The sequence below is a fragment of the Jatropha curcas genome, chromosome 8, assembly GCF_041381405.1.
Source record: "Jatropha curcas cultivar XTBG-Jc1 chromosome 8, XTBG_Jcur_1.0, whole genome shotgun sequence".
NCBI classification, from domain to species: domain Eukaryota; kingdom Viridiplantae; phylum Streptophyta; class Magnoliopsida; order Malpighiales; family Euphorbiaceae; genus Jatropha; species Jatropha curcas.
Genome location: NC_143158.1, coordinates 2,753,971 through 2,770,437, shown reverse-complemented (window position 1 = coordinate 2,770,437; position 16,467 = coordinate 2,753,971). Strand labels below are relative to the sequence as shown.

Genomic DNA, 16,467 nt, shown 5'->3' with positions numbered 1-16,467 from the left:
TTATTAAAAAATTAAAAACTTATAATATTATTAATGGTATCAATATTAATGTCAATTCAATTAATATCTAAATTGAAAAATTCATTAAAAAGTAATGCAAAAATAATTTTTCTTGCGAACTCAGTTCTGTTCGTTATCACTTTTATGAATTTCTAATAGTATAAGAAAAACGATTTTAAAATTTTATTAATTATAATATTATTAAATAAAATTAGATTATTCCTAAACCTATTATTATTAGGCAAATCAATCTTATAAAATTATTATTCCCACTCAATTTCCTTGAAAGACCATTGTCTACAGGACGAAGACCTTCTTTCTCGTCAATCAAGCCGCCATACCTAATATATCTAATTTCTCATTAGTCCAACCAGGCAATTGCTACCTACTTTCTGATTGTATTTTTCAGTTCATAAATAATCATAAATGGAGTTAAAGTCAAGTATCAGAGGGCTTCTGAGGTTGGTGATAGAGTATGTTCATCTCCTCAACAACCATCTCTTAATTAATTAATAAAGCGAAACCTTTTTCAAATAATTTATATATCAAAAAATATGATTATACCTGTATTGTAATAAGGAAAATGAACTTCTGCACACAGAACACAGTAACTGTTCAAGCTGCTGCTGATCAGACATAGCTAAGGTATGAACTTCTCAAAGCAGAAGGTGACATTTAATATACCAAGTTCTTGAAGAATTTTCTTCAGGTCTTAGAATAGATTAGTATGTATGTTCAATGAGAGCAGACTAGAATTTTCTTTTATTTCTTAACTACGTATGTTCAAATTTCTAGAACTTAAACGACCAGATATTGCTGTGCTCCTCCCAGCCATTGCAGCCATCTCAGTGAGAGGAGCCCTGAAAGAACACTGAGAAGGCGCGGTCCAAAATAGCAGCAAGAACATATTGTTGTGAGATTGATTTTTGAATTCTATTGTAGAATTTACTGACGTTTAAAGAAGCAGCCAATAACTTAACTAACAAAGTTTTCAGTAAACAAGACAAGAAGCAAAAAATAGAAAATAAAGAGCACAATCGATCATTAAAATCAGAATTTCTAACAAAATCACAGTCTACGTAACAAAATCAATGAGTAAAGTCTGAAAATAGAAATAGAAAAACAAAACAAGGAGCACAATCATTAAAATCAGAATTTCTACAATAGCCATTAGCTTTGATTTACTTCTTCTTCGTTTGTCTCGCGCATGCATCTTCTGCAAAAACAAGTTTTCAAATTACAAGGCTCAAAATCAGATTTAAATAGAACAATCCCTAAAGTCTGAATTTGTTCCTCCAACCTCACCATTCCATTCTTAAACTTGAAAAATAGAACTCCATAAAATCCACTCATTAGTGCAATATCAGCATTGTAAAACATCAAAGGTATTGAATGAGGCTCCTTCTCTCTTAAAGGCTCAACATCAATCATATGTCTCTTGCTCCACACTTTTTCTTTATAATTTTCCATTTCCCACAACTCCATAAGAATATTATCTCTTCTCATGTAAATTACTGAAAGCTTCCCTTCATAATCCGTAGGCTGGATATGATCATAATCAACCTCATTATTTGGAAGTGAAAACATACCATAATTCTCCTCGTACACATCGAATGGAAAAATATTGTTTTTATTTGTAAACCAGTTAAGTGAACCATAGACACATACGCTTAGCGCGAGAATGAAAAACTCACCATAGGGTAATTTTATTTCTTGCAGCTGCTTCCATTCATAAGTTCTTGAATCAAAAATTTCAGATAAAAGATAATAATATTCATGGAGAGAAGAAAAATTGGGTTTTGAAAATCTAACTATCGTATAATGCAGAGGATTTGATTTTAAAACTGTCATTGTTATTTTCTTATTGTGAAAACGAGTCTTTGAATTTGGAATAATTTGACATTCTCTAGTACTAGGTTTACAAACATAATATTTAGGTATCATATTTCTTTGATCAACAAAAAGCAAAAGGCTTTGACATGTTGATGAAATAATTTTAAAGCTGAAAATAGAAAGTTTTGTAGTTAATGAATGTGGTTTATATATAGACACTCTTACTTGGCAACAAAGGAACATAACCAAACAAGATTTGCTAATCCAGCTAGGAAAGCACAATTACTAATCCTAGCCAGATTAGTAAATCTTTCAGTTAAATGTTACAAATCTGTTAAAAGGGCAAATATAAAAGAAAAGGAAATGATAACAATATAAATTAATTACTATGGAGTATTTATGAAAAGTTGGAAATATTTGTTATTTAACTGCAAGTTCCAGACATGGCGGCGGTTTTAAAATCTAGTTGACGGAAAGGGGTTCCGTATGGCTCATGGTTTTATTACCTTTACATGCCGCAACGTTGAAGGTTATACCAGGGTAAGATTGAAATGTGAAATTTTGTCTTACCAAATTAACAAAAACGACAAGTCGTTCTATAATGACAAAAAAAAACGTATTAGGGTGGTAAGTGCACTATATAACTTATGGATCAGTTACTTATGCAATTGGAAGATTTAATTTGCAGCCTCGTTCACTGTCTACTTCCTTTGTCTTCTTTCTAAGCCGCCTCCACTAGATTTTTTTTTTTCTTCCATAGCTCCATAACCACCACGCCTTTTAGATTAACCACATAACATTATTTTAATACAAGATTATTTAATTTGTCGTATAGAATATAACTTCTCTAATTCCAGACCCCAAATTAACAAATCCAATATGAATGATGCTTCAAGTCCTTACAATGAACCACCACCGCCATCCCCTCCTTCACAGAAATCCAACTTGCCAACGTTATATTACGGCCTTGTAATTGTTGGCACAGCCGCAATTGTTCTGGCCGTATATAATCTTATCATAATCAAGTGGTGCACCCATCGTAATCGAGTCCAGGGTGAGAGATCAGGCCAGTTAATTCAGACAACAAGAGCTGGCAGTGGCAGGCTAAGTTCAGAGTTGTCGAGTTTCAAGTACAAAAAAGATAATAATATAGGCCAAGGCTGTGACTATGATTATGAATGTTCAGTTTGCTTATCAGTTTTTGAAGAAGGAGAGGAGGTTAGGCGATTGCCAGATTGTAGCCACTCCTTTCATGCTCCTTGTATAGACATGTGGCTGTATTCGCATTCTGATTGCCCGCTTTGTCGCGCCCGAGTCGACCCAATTCCTTCCTTCGGTCATCGACGTCCGGTGGTGACTGAAGCGACGGAGGAGAATTCTCGAGAAAATTTGTTAGATGCAACCGCAAGGATTCATTTCATTCCTCTTGTCTAGATTCTATAGATTTGGATTTGGCTTACAATTGTTGTTGTTCCGACTTGTCTCGCCGTTGCCGGAAAATTCTTGGTTTTCCTTTTTCATTTTTAAAGATTTAATCTGTTTATATTTGTCAGTTAGGTAGGAAAAGTTGGATAGCTTGCCTTGTGTCAGTCCAACTGTCCAACGACTATTTAAATGATTGAGCAAGACGATGACTACAGTGTGATATATTGTTTGGTCAACCATTCCTAGTAGATGTCTTGTATAGGTTTCATATACTATTAATTAAATGATTGGTCTAGTCTCTGTGTACGATTTCTACTTAATGTGTTTTAAGTTGGATAAATTAATCATTCCACAGGCTTTTTTTTTTTCTTTTAAAGAACCTTTTAATATGAAATTCCATGAAACATTTCTTATACTTGATGGCATAAAAAAATTCTTTGTATTTATATATACAGGCCTCTACATACAGACAAGAAAGGAACAAATGAAATCTACATGATCGTTCTCAGGCAACGAAGGAATTTTGCGTATAAATAATATAAAAATAAAAATTTAATATTTTATAGAATTTTCACCTGTATCCAAAAGCCAGGAGGAATCCTGGCAAATTTTCAGTGACATTCACGCCCAATTACGTAAATATTTTACAAGTATAAAAAGATGAATATTACATCCTTCTTAGATTATCTAACCTTGCCTGTAAATCACTATCTATCCCAATGTCATCGTTCCCAGTTGCTTCTGCTTGTGCAACCTTACCCTTTGCAGCTGGAGCAGCTACAGCAGATGATGGTGCATTCACAAGCTGCAGATACAAGCAAAATGTTATTGTTAATACTTGAATCTTTTTTTTTTTTCATGCACAGGGCATATAAAAGCAAAAGCAGAAAACGCAATTGTACCTCTTGGTTTATGTTAATTCCAATTTCATCAAGAACCTGGCTCACTAGTTCCTCTGTTTCTTCCTCTTCCTCATCCCCTTCCAAAGCATCATCAATGGCATCTCCCATCACTTCAGTCACCATTTCCATCTTCTCATTCTGCCTCTCAAACTCTTGCATAATTTTCTGGAGTGATGGCAAGTTCATCTGTCTATTCATTTGGCCCATTGCCTTTGTCACGCCTTTCATGGCCTCTCCCATTGCTTGTGTTGATTTCAATGTCTGGATAGCATTTCAAAAAACAACTCACTACATCTTTAAAGCCCATAAGCAAAAGAATGTTCTCATATAGTTTTCCAAAACTAATGTTGATAAATTTGTGAATTTAAGGAGACTGCAAATCTCAAGGCCCACAGGATAGAGGAAATGTTACCCTCCAATAGGGATCAATATTTTACTTGTCCCTAACTACAGCTTATCAAGGTACCTTAGACAATCAAAATCATATTCAAATAGTCTTTTGTATTCTCAGTCAGACAGTACCAGCATGGGAAATTTTGATTTCTCAGACAAGCTCTCTTTCTTATCAATCAATATAAACAAATAGATGATCCCCGGCGAATCACCATGCCACATTTTTATGTCATACAAATTCAAAGTTTCAACATATGGCTCTGAAAATTGCAACTCATAGATAAAACTTCGAAGGTTGCATGCAGACCATCCAAACAAGAAGGCAATTCATACAATCAAGTAGATCACTTATACCATTGAAGAAGACAAAGCCAATTAGAAGAATCTCAGTTTAATCTAAAAAGCCATACAATAATGCCACTCCTAAGAGCTACTTGAAATGATAGGGGAGGCAGGAAGCCATTAATTGGACAGAGAAACCATAATGAATAGCAGCACTGATCAGAAGATACCTGAATTCTGAGAGATACACCCTGGAGCTGTGACTTCAGCTTATAGAACTTTTCAATCTGATGTCTTGTCCTAATCAGGTCCTTTGCCATTACTTTTACGGCCCCCTGCAGTAACATCGCAGCAAATCAAATATATGTTAACTGTCAATTCGTTGTACTAGAACCAGTGACACATTATAATAAAAATGGTCTTATTTCAAGTACAAATCATCTGATGTAATTTTGTGAAGCTTCCAATCACTTAAAAATTAACAATTTATATATAATCACTGACCAAAATAACAAATAATATGAAAAAACTAGTCTGAAGAATAAAATTGCTCAGCCAGTTGATATGAATGCATTCAAAAATATTTGAATTTTAGCCGTAACAAAAAAACAGAATTGTAAACCATTTTCACCATCAACTTTGAAGTTTCAATTTCACTTGGATTAGACTCTGCAGATAATTTGTCAAACAATCAATAGAAGCTATGAGTGAAGCAAAAAAGCAGTCAGCAAGGAAAAGTAGCTCACCATCTGCCCTTGCTTAGCACTTTTCTTTATCTCCGCAATTAGTTTCTTTTCTTGAGTTTGTAGACCTTGCCTCTCCCTCTCTATCTCTCTGATGGATTTATCCAGCATCCTCTTATTTTCCCGCAGAAGTTCTGAGACGACATCCATTAATTAAGTCGAAAATCATACAAACAATTGTTTGACCAAAATTGACCAATCATATTGTCAATGCATTAACCATTACCTGGGCCTCTAATCCCAAATTAATAAAATAATATCTCAATTAAGCATTGTCTCGATCAAATTCTAAGTTCAACCAAATTCATTGAATCAATTTTCTCTTTTTCTTATATATATATCAAACAGAAACATACTTCAAGCGAAGTAAATTCCAGGGTTTTATCTTAATAAAAACCCTAAAGAACACGCAAAAATATTTTAAAAATAAAAATATCAATCAGATAAGGATCGAAGAAGAAACAGATGCATAATTGAAGAAAAGTAAAAGAACCTGCGGGAGTTTTTTTCTTGCCGAAGAGGAAACTCATGTTTCAGCGCCGATGAATAATTCCGTAAGTGCGGTAAACGGGGCTTAATTGATCGGATCTGTTCGGATTTCTTATATGGTGAGTTGTTTCTTAATAGGGAATCTAATATAGTAATAATATCCTTGAGCAATTGCTTAAAGAGGGTGTTGTTGAATGTTGATCGTCCAAACGCAGTAATAATCCAGCTTTGCTTCACGCGGTAGTGGTCAAGGAAAGGAATAACCATAGAACCATCCTATATTACACGTGGCACGTGATATTGGTAGGGCCCTTTGCTTTATCCCTCTTTCTTTCTTTCATTTTTATTTTTTTTTTGTCGACAGCGATAGTGGGCTTTTTGGGTGCCTTCGAAGGGCATGTAATTTTTAAAAACGAAAACAGACAAGGCCCATTGTGTTACTATTGGGCTTTCTTAGCCCTTTCTTATTTCAAAGAATGAATCCATCTGCAAGGGAAATGATTATAATGAGAAGATCTTTATCTTTCGCTATCCACTCGTCAAAGCGCGTATTGAAAACACAAAGGCAACGCCAAAGCAAACATAATAATAACATCAGATGCCTTTGAAGAACAAATGCATTTTGACTTTTGAGTCGGGTTAAAGGTTAAAGGAAACATATATACATATATTTTAACTCCACGCAAGAAACAGACGTCTGAAAGTCACCTATTTCCATCTGATTTGAATTATTAAAGCTGCAAATTGCAGTGATTTTGAATTCTGAAGCTGACAAATTGGGGGTAAAGGTTAATGCGGTGCACACGAGTGCATGTGGGGCGATTTGGCTTTTAACAAGCATTACTCACAGTCCAACCCAGGTGGTCACGTGCGGTTCTGTCCCTTTGTGTTTTTCTCTCCACGCGCTCTTCCTCAACTTTGCCTCTGGATCATATATATTTTATATTTCGACGAAACTCCTCTCATCGCTCGCCAGCTGGAATGGCGGGCCATTCCACGTGCCGGCCCACATTATAATTAAAATAATGGAATTTCGCAAGGCAGAAAAAAGAACAGCTGAAATTCTTGCGTTCGCCATTTTAATTTTCTTGATTGTATGTATATAATGTAGGATACGGTTGTTCAATTCCTTTTCATTTCTTGATTATTTTTTTCAAGAAATAATTTGAATAAACTAAAAATTTATCTCGGTAGTTCAAGAATTCGAAAAACCCTAATCAATTGAGAAACAATTACCTAATCAAATCATAAATTATGAATAGTATCATCATCATTATTTTAACCCAATCCATCAATACTTGAACAAATTATTCATAATGGCCTACCTTAACAACCATCCTACAATCAAATACCTATTTCTAGCGGGTGCAAGTTCCATCTATGTTCATATGCTTCATCATCTAAAACTTTTTAAAGCCATTATTTGATAATGCCACTTGGCTTAACTTAATAATAATTATAATAATAAGAAGAAGAAGAAGAATAGAAAGGGAACAAAAGAGGTTAAGTATTATACAGATATTGGGTAAGTGACAGCTTAGTGGATGTTATGAATCTGATTAGCAAACCCTAGAAAAGTACAAGGAGTACAGAGCATATATAAACTGTGAACAGTGGCTGTGGCCAAAGATGCACCCTTTAATTAAGACAAATGTGGAGTAGAGAAGTGATGGAGGTGTAGTGGTGGTGAGTGGTCCTGTATTGAAACCACATGGTCTTGTTACAACTTACGAATTATAATCATAATACGGTTCTACGTCAAAGATATGGTGTTTGGTTGGTGAGAAACATACCCACTATTGCTTTCTGGTTAACTACATTATCCTAGTGGGATTTTTCTTTTTCTTACTTGTTATCTTTCTCTGTTGAATATATATATATATATATATATATATATATATATATATATATTATATATAACATTTTCTCAGCCATGAACAAGATACTTTTTACTTTTTTTTATATGGTGCATTCGAAATTTCTTGATATTTTTAAAAAAGAAAATAATAATTCTAAAAATTAGAGAATTAATTAGGGCAGATAAATTTCTTGAAAGTCGATAGATATAGTAATTCTGAGAAAAAAATGCTTTGGCTTTATCATGTTTCTGTCTTTACAGTTTGCTTTTCGTTTTTGTTTTCATTGTTTCTCTTCTTTTTGAGTGAGAGGGTAACAAGTCAACGATGGTGGCCAATGTCCCGTATAATCCATTCATACAGAATATACCTATAATCTAAGTAGGTAGTTGTATAGGAATGGGAATGCCAATGCAAAACTTTTTTCTTTTTTTCTCATTCGGTGAAAAAGTTAGTTTGGATTTTGGATTTTTTTGCTAGATATGATGTCTGATCCTGCTGTATTTTGACTTGTGAGCACAGTTATTAAATTCGTCCCGGATTGGTTTGACAACTTGATTCATAAAATCGGCGATCCGGATATAAAATCAAATCGATTTTACTTTTAAACCATTTAAGAAAAAAAAAAAAAGAATAAATTAATTCAAACCGGTTCAACTACTTAGATTAAATCATTAATAATTTTATTATATTTGTTTGATTAATATATATAAATTAATATTTTTATAATCCATTAATTGCACCTTTAACTTGTCAATTAAACCAGTGACTCATCCATCTGATTACTTAACTAAGTTGAGTTTAACTGAATTTAACCACGGTTCCTCACATGCTTGTCTCCATTTCTACTCACTTGTATTATTTGGTCTATTATTACCACATTTCTTATTCTTACAATCTTGTGGTTTGAACACTTGCTCATTTACTTGACAATGAAACCCATTTGTCAAATCCCTTTCGAAATGTGTTACAAATACTTGCAACAACATCATCAAAACAAAAGAGAAAGTTTGGATTCATATAAAATGGACAAAGAACCTTAATGTGGAATGAAATTAAAATTTTTCATTTTTTATCATGTTCCTATTCTTTATTCTGTATATTATAATGTACTTTTAAAATATTTTAGAGCTCTAAGCCCCCATATAATAGAAGTAGCAGACTTGCCAAAATTAGGAAAAGGGCAAAGAAGAGGAGAGAATGGAAGACCCTCCATTGCAATGATTTTTTAAAGTAGATAGGACAAAATTTACTTGTTAGGTTGTGGCCATGTGCTAAGGCAGTGAAAAAGGAACACATCAATTCTCACAGGGAGAAGATTTCTCATTTCTGTCTGCTTTTATTTTTTATTTTCTCCTCCACTTTCTTTCTTTATTGACCATTTATGTAGAATTGTTCATCATTATTTTTATTATTTTTAAGAAATTAAAAATTGGATTGCATTATATAATTATGAGTTGAAACTGTAAGTGATAGAAAAGAACGGAGAGCAGAAATTAAGTTATTTCATTAATTAAATTAATTGCCCAATATCAATAATTACATTCATTTGATTTCACCCATTAACTACATAATGAACCCATTAGCAATGGCTTGATTTGTTTTCAAGCTTGTAGTCTCATAAACTGGAAGCTCTTCTCTGTATCTTCCAATCCCAATAAGATGATCTAACTCAAAAAGATCAGAGCTTGAACAACTTTCGTCATCATCATCATCTTCTTCTTCATCATCACTACCTTCATCATCTCCAGCATAACTATGAAAACCCCTGAAATCTAATTCACCAATATTCTTCTTCTGGTAACTTCTAATGAAATTTGCTCCTTTAGCAACATCTTCCTTCAGAGACTTGCTCGTAGCAATTTTTTGAGGCTTCGCAATTGGCATCAAACCAGGATCATCTTCATAAATACATTTATGACCACAAGGTCTGGAATCTTCATCAACAATTACACTCACAGGATAAAATCTAACGGACCTTTTGTTTCCATTGTTCTGTTTTCCTCTTGAAACAGGGGTTTTGCTTAAGCAAGACCTTGAAAACGAAGTAACTGAAGAACAAGCAGATTTTGATTTACGATCAGAGCTGACATCATCCATTGCTCCAATAGAACACATTTTCACTTTCTTTCCACTTCCTGAACTGAAAATGGAATTTATAAAGCTAGCAATGCGGCCACCCGGTGAAATTGGTTGCTTTACTTTCTTTAATTCGCCATAGATTTTTAAAGCTCGTAGCTTTGTTTTGCAGAATCCTCCTTCGCACTTGGGTTTTTTTTGATTCTCTGAAAGTTGCTTCTTTCTTGAATTTTCTTTAACACTCGACTCTGTTTCAGAGGAAGAGAAAACACCACCGCCTCTAGCAGAGCTAGAATCGGACGAGGTGGAAGTAGAATTAGAAAAAACAGAGCCACGAGTGGTTTGTTTCTCCATCCAGCTCTCAATCATAACAGCTCGCCGAAGATTTGATATATCTTTGTCTTCTTCAAGAAACATATCTCGCCGAATCGAAGAAACAGAGCACGTGGTGCTCTGTTTTTTTATCGTGGTGGTTTCTTTATATTGACTCAAAACTTCCTTTTCAACTCCACCGTTGGATTCGTCAATCGAACGGTATATAGCATCGAGAAGCGATGAAGAGAAAGATTGAGTCCTTCTTCGTTGAGGACATGGGTTTTCCCTGGAAGATCTCTCTTTCTTATTCATTTTTTATGTGAACTGAAATAAAACAGAGCAACACAAGAGTATTTATAAATAGAAGAAACAGGGGAGTTAAAAGACAATGAATTTAGTTTAAGAGAGTTGTGAGGTATAATGTCTGCTAAGAGAATGTCAAAAGCTGCAAGACGCATTAATAGAAAGGCAACAAGGTCATGTGAAGAAGAAGAAAGAAAGAAAGAGAAAGCTAAAAAAAGATTTGAATAAGCAAACAGAGAAGCAGAAAACAGAGCAAGAAAGAAGGGAAGGAACAAGAAATAAAGAAAGGAGAAAGGGAAAGATTTTTAAAGGAAAGGCCGCGCGTGCGGGTAAATTATATACTTGGGGGAGTTATTGACAGGGTGGCAGAGCAGATTGAGTTGAGTGCAGGGAATTGCTTTTCAATTTTTTTGATTGCTTTACTGTCTGTTTTTGGGAGAGGTGGAATTTTATTTTTTTATTTACAGGTGCTTTGGTGGTTGATGTAATTTTCTTTTCTTTTTTCTTTTTTTCTGAAAATGGTTGATGTAAATTTGTAGTTTGGTAATGATGAGGATTGAGATACTGTGACAAGCAAACTTGGGGTAACTGAAAATTAATGATAGCTCAATGTGAGGTGAGATGAAAGTGTTTTTTTTTTTTTTTGAGGAGGAGGAGGTGAAATGAAAGTGTTGATTTTGGTTGATTTCCTTTTTCTTTTGCTTTTAATATAATTTTCCTTTTATTTTATACATCTTTATTAATTATTTCATTAGATCATGTCATAAGTCTATTCACAAGTGTTTTTCTTTCCTTCTTTTTCTTTTTCCCCCTCTATCTGCAATTTTCTTTTCTTTTTACATTGAGATTGGATGATTACATGTATGTAGTTAATAAATATGGTGAATTATTTTGACAAAAAATTGTTAAAAAAAAAGTAAAAAAGAGTTATTGTTTAGCATCTTGGTGTCAATGAAAAAGGTTTTAAAGGCAACATTACTTTAGGGGTAGAAAGGTTGGTGGTGGTCTAACAAGGAATAAGTTGGGAATCTGAAACAGTGGTTTTACAATGACAAGAATAGTGCAACCTTGAGATGCTATTGAGATTAAGTCGTTACGTTTCGATAAATATTATTTTTTTATAATATTTTTAACTTGGTGATTTTAAAAAATTAATATTTTATAAAAAGTTATTTAAATGGCTAATAGCTAATAAAATAGCTAAATGATATTAAAGATTTAAGAGCTACTAAATCAGTTAATTTTGATGTATAGATGTTAATATAAAAATTTCTAAAGTTTAATTCATGTACTCTTTTTTTTTTTTTACTCTAATATATATAATTTTCTAATTATGAGATAAAATAACATATAATTACTCATCCTAAAAAAAAAAAAGAAACTCTTTTCAAAAAAAGTAATTTAATTAATATTATACTTTGTTGTTTTCTTTGGACTTTGCTCCAAATGATGTCTAAAGATTAGTCCTTCAGGATGATATTAATGGAATTGATTCGTTAGATCTTTTCTTTAAAGAAAAAGAAGAAAGCATCATCTTGTGTTAGTTGAATTGTAATTTTCAACACATTAATTGCTATCATATACCCAATTTTTGGAAGTTTAAAGCTGTTCAATCATTAATTTTACAAGTTAATTATGGAAGATTAGGTTATAGGACAGGATAAGGGAAGGAAAAGACATTATTGGCCACTATTTTGGGTTTCGGCCTTAACCGGACCGGATGGGTTAGTAAGTAGACCCATTGGCCCAAATAAGTTGACACAAGGCCCACAACCCACACTGTTTTGTTTCTTTTGTTGCTTCAAACCTTAATATGTGATAAATAGATGGGCCATACACATCATTTAGTGTCCATAACATTAAATTCCAGGCCCAGTTACCTTCTAATGGATAATTTTAACAAAAAAATAAAAATAAAAATCCAGCAATTATTGAAAAATATAAACATTTTCTGTATTCTCAAAAAAAAAAAAAAAAAAAAAATTCTGTAAAATAATTAAATTAACCCTATTATTGCTCCTATAATTACCAATTGCCACTCTTAGTCCAATAAAAAAAATTTAAAAAGTAATGAAAATTACAAATAACGTAAAATAATTAGAGAATGAATAGATAGACAAGTAGAATAATCAGAGAATCACCTAAGCTTTTGGAATTCACATTTTCTATATATATATAAAATATATTTTTAAATTTAATATAAACACAAAGCATGAACAAGGGACTGTACCCCAAACTTCAATTTTTATTTTAATAAATTTTAGTAAAAAATAATAAATTGGAAAAAATAATTTAATTTGCCCTTCCAATCAATTAAATTATTTTTTGACTTTTTTAACTATTTTCGACGGGTCCGTTGCAGTTTCTTAAGTTAATAGTAAGATACAATTTATTTAAAAATCAATTTTCTTATAATTATAATTTTTTTTTTAATATTGGGGAAGAGATGCAAACTTAAATTTATTGTCAGGTCATATGTATTTACCACTAGTTAAGTTTTGGTGTGCTTATAATTACAACCTTAAACTTGCACGAAATGATAAAAAAACTCAATTTTTACTAAAAATAAGTAAAATAATAATTATTAGAACTTTATTTATTTTTAACTAATAACATAGGTTGTCAGTTTACTTTAATATCTTAAACATGATTAAGTACATCAACTGCCAATTAAATGTATGAATGAGACAAAATTGAATCTGACGAATGACATCCCACGGAAGTTCGGTGGGCACGCATGACTACCGGTGCTCAGGTTGATCCTGGACTTAGATTTTTAGCCCAATTTGAAAGGCTGGGCTTAAAGTTCTCGGCCGAGTCCATGACATTATGAGGGTTCCCGACATTATAATTATATTATTATCTTCTTTTGCTATAAATTTAATTATGACTATATTTTTCAATTTTTTATAAATATTTATATAAATTTAATAAACAAGAAAAAAAAATATTATCTATAATATTTTATTTTAAAATTTATTTTTTGGTATTTTTATTGAGCTATTTTGTTTTTTAGCCTTAGCTGCGATTTTTTTTTTTTTGTTAGAAGAATTCAAACTAAAAATTTCATTAATTAAAAACTTTATATAGATATGAGATACAAATCGATATGTTTCTATAGAAAGTTTAATAATAAATCACTTATATAAAGTATAAAAAAATACAATCTTAAACTAAGATCACAAGATTAACATAAAATATTTAAACTTTAAGATAATATATTATATTATTAAACCATGATAAATTAACTTTTAATACACTGAGTTTTAGTAATTTCTTTTTTTATTATTTTAATGTGATTTGAAATTTTTAAACGAGTTTGATGGAAAAGAAATTAATAACAAAATCAAACTAATTATTTATAAAATGAAATGATAAGTACCATACAGCGAATTAAACACACATCATCTTTAATCTATTTTCTTGAAAGTTACAAATTTACTTTTGTTAATAAAAAAGTATGAAATGATGTTTTTTTTTTTTTGGAAAATTATGATTTTTGTATTGCTCGTATTAAGAATATTAGGATTGAGAGAAATTCATGATGAAAATATTAGAATAATGAGATTGAAAGTTCAGTTATATTTGACTCTCAAGCGATGATGTTGCAGATGAAATTGAACCAGTAAGGCAGAGGCAGCTATGGAGAAAAACGAATCAAAGGAATTAAGAAGCATCAACTTGAACCAGTAAGGAGAAGTAAGCCGTAGAAAGGAAAGGAAAGGAAAGGAAATGAAAGACAGGGAAGCTAAATGAAATTAAAAAAAAAAAAAAAGGTTCAATTTCAATTTTAATAGAAAAAAAAAAAAACCAAATTAACTGATTTGATTTTTATCCGATTCACAATTCGATTTTGTTTGATTAACTTTAAAGAAAATTTAATTTATTGAATATTGGGGAAGAAAAAAGTAAGGCTAAACAGTTACTAAATCTTCAACACCAAGCATTAGATACATACAAGTAAATGGTCACAAATAACAATACAAGAAATCCCTCCTTACATTTCCCAAATGAAGCACTGCAACCCTCTGGCTTCATATCTCTCTGCAAAATACAAGAATTGTCGGAGAAAATTATTTCCACACAGTCAAAATCACTCCCTCCGCTGTTGTAAAAAATCAATTAATACTCTTAAATTATAACAAAATATTTATTAATTTAACGAAATTATCCTTTAAAAATTATAGACTAGTTATTGTATTTAATAAGAATAAGAGTAAAATTAATAAAACTTTATTAATTACTCTTGAATGTTTTCAAAATGACTCAGAACTATCACATTGGGAATAGAGAGAGAATCTATTTTCCTGGTCAAAATGTTATGTCCTCAATAATATGTTCCAAAATATTTCACATTGATTTTTATTTCACTTTTCACCAAAAGATAAATTTTATATCACTAAGTTTAGAAATTTCATTCATTCATTTCAAATCAAACTAATACTGTAATTAATAGAAAGTAATTCAATCAATTACGTTAAAAATAATATTTATTTAATTTAAATGATTCTGAGTATATATAATAAATGCACATAAAATTATTTATGTCTCTATGATTTTTAAAAATTAAATTGGATATTACATTAATCCTTGACTAAATTAACTTTCAATGTTATTAAGTTTTAAGTAATAATATCAATAACAATTCTCTATAACACAAGTTTTTTCCACTTATATTTTAAATTAAAATTTTATATTATGTTTGTTAAAACACTTTTTTTATATAATAAATAATAAATAATAAATAATATTATTAAAAGAATAATAAGAAAAATTAAAAGAAAGAACAAACCTGAGATCTGAGGATATAAATTATATATGATGTTGAGGGAAAAATCAAACATCCTTGACAACAAGTTCACCATTGAGCAACTCTCTGTAGGCAGCAACAGGCCATGAAAATCCTCTGAAAATCAATCTTGTAGCTAAAGGAACATCAATTATAATCTCCTTCATTGCAGGCTTCTTCTCATCACTGATAGCAATCAAATAACTCCTACCAACCCACCCAATCCAACCTGCAATATACAAGAACAAAATCCCTGGAGTGATAAACTCACCCCAGTGCCTTTGGTCACCGCTCACAATCAAATGAGGAAGCCCATCTGACCCACAAAGCAATCCTTGTTTCCCATAGTTATCAAACCGTCGTTTTGTCTTCTCTATTGTCGCTTGGATAGCTAAAGCAGGTGCACTATCAGGAGCGTAGAGCTTCAACGAGGATTCCAGCTTCTTAATTTGCTGCTTTTCGCGTTTAGCAAACTGTTTGGATTCTTTGCATGGTGTTAGGCCGGAGATGTCAGCCACGGCCGGAAGTGGAGCTGATAAGAGGATGGAAGAGAGGGCTAATGCGGCGGAGAAAGCTTGAAGTGGTGATTTAGAAGAGTCTTTTTCTTGGGTTGATGAGTTTTGTGAAGCCGAGCAAACGATCAAGGATCTTGATGATTTTGCTGGATTTAATGAAGAGCCAAGTTTTGGCTTCAACATGGGTTTTGAGAGATTAGTAGGTATGGTAAGAGACATTTTCTCTTATTTTCTTTTCTTTTCTTGGAAAATAAAAGATAATAAGAAGAGAAGATTTAGACGAGTGAAGGAAGTAGAGAGATGGTTTTTAGATTCTAAAAGGAAGGCATTGGTGGTCCAAATGGAAAGTTTGGGAGGATAAGGTGGTGGAATAAGGAAGCTGAGTTGGATTCTTGTTATTGGTTCTGAGATCCTATCTCTCTCTATCTATATATCCATCATCTCTTATAACGTTTGGATAAGAGATTTGCTTTTGCTACACTTCGGCTTTGTGTTCTTTTGCTACAGCTTAGTTCACTTATCTCCAATAATTAATGGAGCACT

At 32.0% G+C, this 16,467-nt stretch overlaps 5 protein-coding genes across 6 annotated transcripts; 1 reads left to right on the top strand and 4 right to left on the bottom strand.

Moving 5' to 3' along the window:
• Positions 1-1,160: 1,160 nt before the first annotated feature.
• Positions 1,161-2,076, bottom strand: LOC149493992 (uncharacterized). The gene has a single exon (XM_089724929.1). It carries the CDS (start codon positions 2,074-2,076, stop codon positions 1,171-1,173), a length of 906 nt encoding a protein of 301 aa, XP_089581055.1. The 3' UTR covers positions 1,161-1,170.
• A 419-nt stretch (positions 2,077-2,495) lies between these two features.
• LOC105638351 (RING-H2 finger protein ATL39) lies at positions 2,496-3,553 on the top strand. Its single transcript, XM_012222143.4, has one exon. It carries the CDS (start codon positions 2,713-2,715, stop codon positions 3,265-3,267), a length of 555 nt encoding a protein of 184 aa, XP_012077533.1. The 5' UTR covers positions 2,496-2,712; the 3' UTR covers positions 3,268-3,553.
• A 244-nt stretch (positions 3,554-3,797) lies between these two features.
• Positions 3,798-6,307, bottom strand: LOC105637938 (vacuolar protein sorting-associated protein 2 homolog 1). Its single transcript, XM_012221628.4, has 5 exons — positions 6,072-6,307; positions 5,582-5,712; positions 5,066-5,170; positions 4,161-4,421; positions 3,798-4,063 (listed from the first exon to the last, which is right to left on the bottom strand). The coding sequence occupies exons 1-5, from the start codon at positions 6,106-6,108 to the stop codon at positions 3,926-3,928; spliced, it is 672 nt and encodes a 223-aa protein (XP_012077018.1). The 5' UTR covers positions 6,109-6,307; the 3' UTR covers positions 3,798-3,925.
• Positions 6,308-9,408: 3,101 nt separating this feature from the next.
• Positions 9,409-11,412, bottom strand: LOC105637937 (protein BIG GRAIN 1-like A). The gene has a single exon (XM_012221627.4). It carries the CDS (start codon positions 10,627-10,629, stop codon positions 9,490-9,492), a length of 1,140 nt encoding a protein of 379 aa, XP_012077017.1. The 5' UTR covers positions 10,630-11,412; the 3' UTR covers positions 9,409-9,489.
• A 3,074-nt stretch (positions 11,413-14,486) lies between these two features.
• Positions 14,487-16,242, bottom strand: PSAF (photosystem I subunit F). 2 transcript variants are annotated; one of them, XM_012221625.4, is made up of 2 exons: positions 15,413-16,242; positions 14,487-14,725 (listed from the first exon to the last, which is right to left on the bottom strand). In XM_012221625.4, exon 1 carries the CDS (start codon positions 16,141-16,143, stop codon positions 15,457-15,459), a length of 687 nt encoding a protein of 228 aa, XP_012077015.1. In that variant the 5' UTR covers positions 16,144-16,242; the 3' UTR covers positions 14,487-14,725; positions 15,413-15,456. The 2 variants fall into 2 exon arrangements, with proteins under 2 accessions (XP_012077015.1, XP_012077014.1); XM_012221624.4 differs by having other exon boundaries at positions 14,487-14,664; positions 15,413-16,239.
• Between the last annotated feature and the right edge of the window lie 225 nt (positions 16,243-16,467).

Excerpts from the sequence above, each read along its gene's own strand:
- LOC149493992 (XM_089724929.1), bottom strand. The coding sequence starts at position 2,076 with ATGTTCCTTTGTTGCCAAGTAAGAGTGTCTATATATAAACCACATTCA.
- LOC105638351 (XM_012222143.4), top strand. The coding sequence starts at position 2,713 with ATGAATGATGCTTCAAGTCCTTACAATGAACCACCACCGCCATCCCCT.
- LOC105637938 (XM_012221628.4), bottom strand. The coding sequence starts at position 6,108 with ATGAGTTTCCTCTTCGGCAAGAAAAAAACTCCCGCAG. Across the intron at positions 5,713-6,071 it reads CAAGAAAAAAACTCCCGCAG|AACTTCTGCGGGAAAATAAG; the intron begins GTTCTTTTACTT and ends ATGTCGTCTCAG. Across the intron at positions 4,422-5,065 it reads GTGTATCTCTCAGAATTCAG|ACATTGAAATCAACACAAGC; the intron begins GTATCTTCTGAT and ends AATGCTATCCAG.
- LOC105637937 (XM_012221627.4), bottom strand. The coding sequence starts at position 10,629 with ATGAATAAGAAAGAGAGATCTTCCAGGGAAAACCCATGTCCTCAACGA.
- PSAF (XM_012221625.4), bottom strand. The coding sequence starts at position 16,143 with ATGTCTCTTACCATACCTACTAATCTCTCAAAACCCATGTTGAAGCCA.